Here is a 3,804-nt window from a genome sequence, read left to right on the forward strand (position 1 = left end):
ACTTTTAAGAACACTATGTGGAAACCAAAATGCTGTACAGGAAGACTAAATAAAAACATATGAATAAAATCAAGCATAAAACATTATATACATACCACAACAACAACAAAGAACAAATTAGAAAACATTTTTAAATGCTAATGAAAACAAATGAGTTTTAAGCGCACTCTAAAATACAGGAAGTGTAGGAGAAGATTTTACAGAGAGAGGAAGGTCATTCCAAAGCCTTGGAGCAGCTTTGCATTTTAAACGAGATCGAGGAACCATCTGATGTAATTGATCATTTGAATGCAAAGACCTATTAGATTGATGCAAACAGAATAAAAAACAGAATTCTTTGGCGTAGGCCCCATCTGCAGCTTGAATCTGGTTGAAGATTCAGCTATTACTGTCAAGACTAAGGCAGGGGCGGAGCCTACCCCCTGCATGGACAATAGGATGGAGGGGAACGTCACTGTCAGTTTCTGCAAACAAAAGGAAAGATGAGAAAAGAGCTTATATATTTCTTGTGTCGAGTAACAAACACAATTAGCATTTTGCCAATGCCATACTAACATGATTAGCATGTTATTAGCATGTTTTTTAGCAAGATGCTAACATGATTACTGTGTTGCTAGCATGATGTTAACAAAAAATCCCATGTTTGTTGTCATGTTTGAACTATAGTCTATGTTTAATATTATGTTATGTTAGATCTAATTGTAATTCTTGACGTAGCATTAAGTCTTTCTTGTAGAACTTACCCTAAAGCTTCCATTTCTCTATTACTCATCTAAAGTCATCTCTTAACTTCTCATAGCGAAACAACTCATCATCTTCTCAAGTCTTTTGCCACCGACTGGTACACTCATTTCACATAATATATGGCCATTTTGGGGAGGAGACAGGGTGGAGATGCACATACGCACAATTTTCATACGTAAACCTTTAGGATGAAATCTAAGGAACCCTGGTCTGAAGAAGAAGAGACACCAATGCTAAATGACCACAGTGCCAAACAATCTTCATATATGTCGACAATAGAAAAGTTGCACAAAGCCATACAAAAGATTGCAAACCATCAGGAAGAACCAAGCAGTGCAGCAGTTTCAGCATGTCGTGACCTCAACAGAATGGTTCAAAAAGAAAATCTTCGAAAGACAGTGAATATATATATATATATATATGTTTTTCATGTGGTGAACCTGAGCACATGACTCTTCATAATGGATGGGAGTCTCCAGGGTCTTGAAGCCGTATCAAGACAAAAACAGTGGGGGCTGAGAGATGATTTGAGACATGGTTTGTGAGTCACTCTTCACCTACAAACATTTATGCAGTCAGTGTCCACCCTCACCTACAAAACATTTGCCAACCCAAAAGATTAAACATTTGTGAAAAAAAAAAAGAAAAAAGAAATCAACCACAGCAGGTTTCAGTTTGACTGAGAAGATGAAAGTCAGTAAAACAGATATTGTAAGATGGCAGATGGTTTTAACTGTGCTTTGTTTTTTCATACAATAAAACTATAAATATATATATACAACCATTTTAAAACCAGAGCTCCATTTTGCCATGACTGTGCATGTGACTGTACTTCCAAAAACAATAATAATGCATGCAATATATACAGTATACACCACCCCCCCACCCCCTAAAACCATGTTGAGAGAGCATGTGCATGTAAGATAGGTGGGCCGATGCTGTTGTGGGAGGATTTACAAACCAAATGAACAGGTTGAGAGTTTTTCAGTAGATGGTCTTATTAGATCATACTTAAACAAGTTAAACAAAATGTTTCATATATTTTTGTTTTGTTTTTGCTGGTTGCACCTGATCGGTAAGTTATACAAGTTTTATATATATTTTTATATATTTATATATATAATATATAATATATAATATATATATATATATATATATATATATATATATTATAATATAGCTTAATTTCCATTTAATGGAAATAAAACAACTGCTAAAATTCAGATTAGATTATTTTCATCTGCTGAGGTAACATCATTTTAATTTCATATTTCCAAGCCTTCTGTTGTTATTGTAAATCCCCAACTTCCGTTAAGCCGCTTTCAAATCTCATGCGTCTTTTGTAATTACATATTAATGTCAAGGATAATAAATGCAAATCCTCTACGGTAATATCTAATAAATATTTTAAAGACACTTCAGCAATAAACATGCAGAAGTCATGAAAATTCACTGGGTAAAGTTTGTGGAAACCCCATGCGAATTAAGGCAATCAGATGCAGGGAGCGTGTTGTGTCTAATGATCTGTCTTCGAGAATAAATTAAAGCCGTAATTATAATCATGTATTATTCTTTAAATATAAACAATTTCACACACTAGATTTACTGCAGAGCACGAGTTTAAAATATATTAAATATTTTCTGCTGTATTCATTTTAAATTTAAACAATACAAAATACAGCTGATTTCAGGCTTTATAAAGCAAAAGCAGCTTTAATTTGTCCGTGTTCATCTTCTTCAGGTGTGTTTGGTGCTGAAACTAATGAAACACAGTCAGTGTCAGTGACGGAGGGAGATTCTGTTACTCTAAACACTGATGTTACTGAAATACATGAAAACGAGGACATACTGTGGACTTTTGGAACTGAAACGTCTCTCATAGCTAGAATAAAAAAAAACAAACAAAGCTCCCCCATATATCCTGATACTGATGAGAGATTCAGAGACAGACTGAAGCTGGACGATCAAACTGGATCTCTGACCATCACAAACATCACAACTGAACACGCTGGAGATTATAAACTAGAGATAAGTGGAGCAAGATCATCAAAAAAAACATTGAGTGTTTCCGTCTATAGTAAGAAGAGATCCTTGCCCTTTGCATGTTTTTGATTTATTAAATAATTACACTAAACATTCACTCAACACATTAAAGTGAAAATACGATTGTTGATTAGATTCATTCAGATTCTTTTTATTCTCTTATGTTTTATAGCTCAGTTATCTGTTCCTGTCATCAGCAGAAACTCTTCACAATGCTCTTCATCATCCTCCTCCTCATCCTCAGAGCAGAATTGTTCATTGGTGTGTTCAGTGGTGAATGTGGGTCATGTGACTCTCTCCTGGTACAAAGGAAACAGTTTATTGTCCAGCATCAGTGTGTCTGATCTCAGCATCAGTCTCTCTCTACCTCTGGAGGTGGAATATCAGGATAAAAACAGCTACAGCTGTGTGCTCAACAATCCCATCAGCAACCAGACTCAACATCTGGACATCACTCAACTCTGTCACACATGTTCAGGTATGATGGCGTTTATATTAATGTTGATTAACTGAGTTGATTTATAAAATCCACTAACACTAAACGGCTCATTTTGATAATTACAGATCAAGGTCTATCTTTATTCTACATCGTGCTGATCTCTGCTGGATCTCTGTTGATTGTCGCTGCAGTCGTGATCTTCTGCTTCTGCAGGAAACACAGAAAAACTGACAGAGAAGGCAAGTGTTACCTACTGCTGTTAAACGAGACAAATGAAAAAATGCACTCTAAATAGTTTAATCAATTAATAGACAAAATCATCATTATTATTCTTGAATAATAATTTTTTTGTTAATGCCTTCTAGTTCCTTTTATTAGAAGAGACTGAAATAATGTGTGCTTATTGGGTTTTGCACTAGACCGCATTCATTCCTACATTATTTCAATAATACAATTGATTTATGAACAATCTGATGTGCAATCTGTTGCTGGTGTTAATCTCTATTAATTAACCTGTTTTACTTGTTGAACTTAATTTTGTGCATTTCTAAATAGAATTACTGCATTATGCTAAGAAC

General features: G+C 34.8%; 1 protein-coding gene across 1 annotated transcript; it reads left to right on the forward strand.

Moving 5' to 3' along the window:
* The first annotated feature begins 1,205 nt into the window (after positions 1-1,205).
* LOC132131361 (SLAM family member 9-like) lies at positions 1,206-3,521 on the forward strand. The gene is made up of 4 exons (XM_059543385.1): positions 1,206-1,281; positions 2,426-2,821; positions 2,960-3,265; positions 3,352-3,521. The coding sequence occupies exons 1-4, from the start codon at positions 1,206-1,208 to the stop codon at positions 3,519-3,521; spliced, it is 948 nt and encodes a 315-aa protein (XP_059399368.1).
* The last annotated feature ends 283 nt before the right edge of the window (positions 3,522-3,804 follow it).

Source organism: Carassius carassius, chromosome 48, assembly GCF_963082965.1.
Source record: "Carassius carassius chromosome 48, fCarCar2.1, whole genome shotgun sequence".
NCBI classification, from domain to species: domain Eukaryota; kingdom Metazoa; phylum Chordata; class Actinopteri; order Cypriniformes; family Cyprinidae; genus Carassius; species Carassius carassius.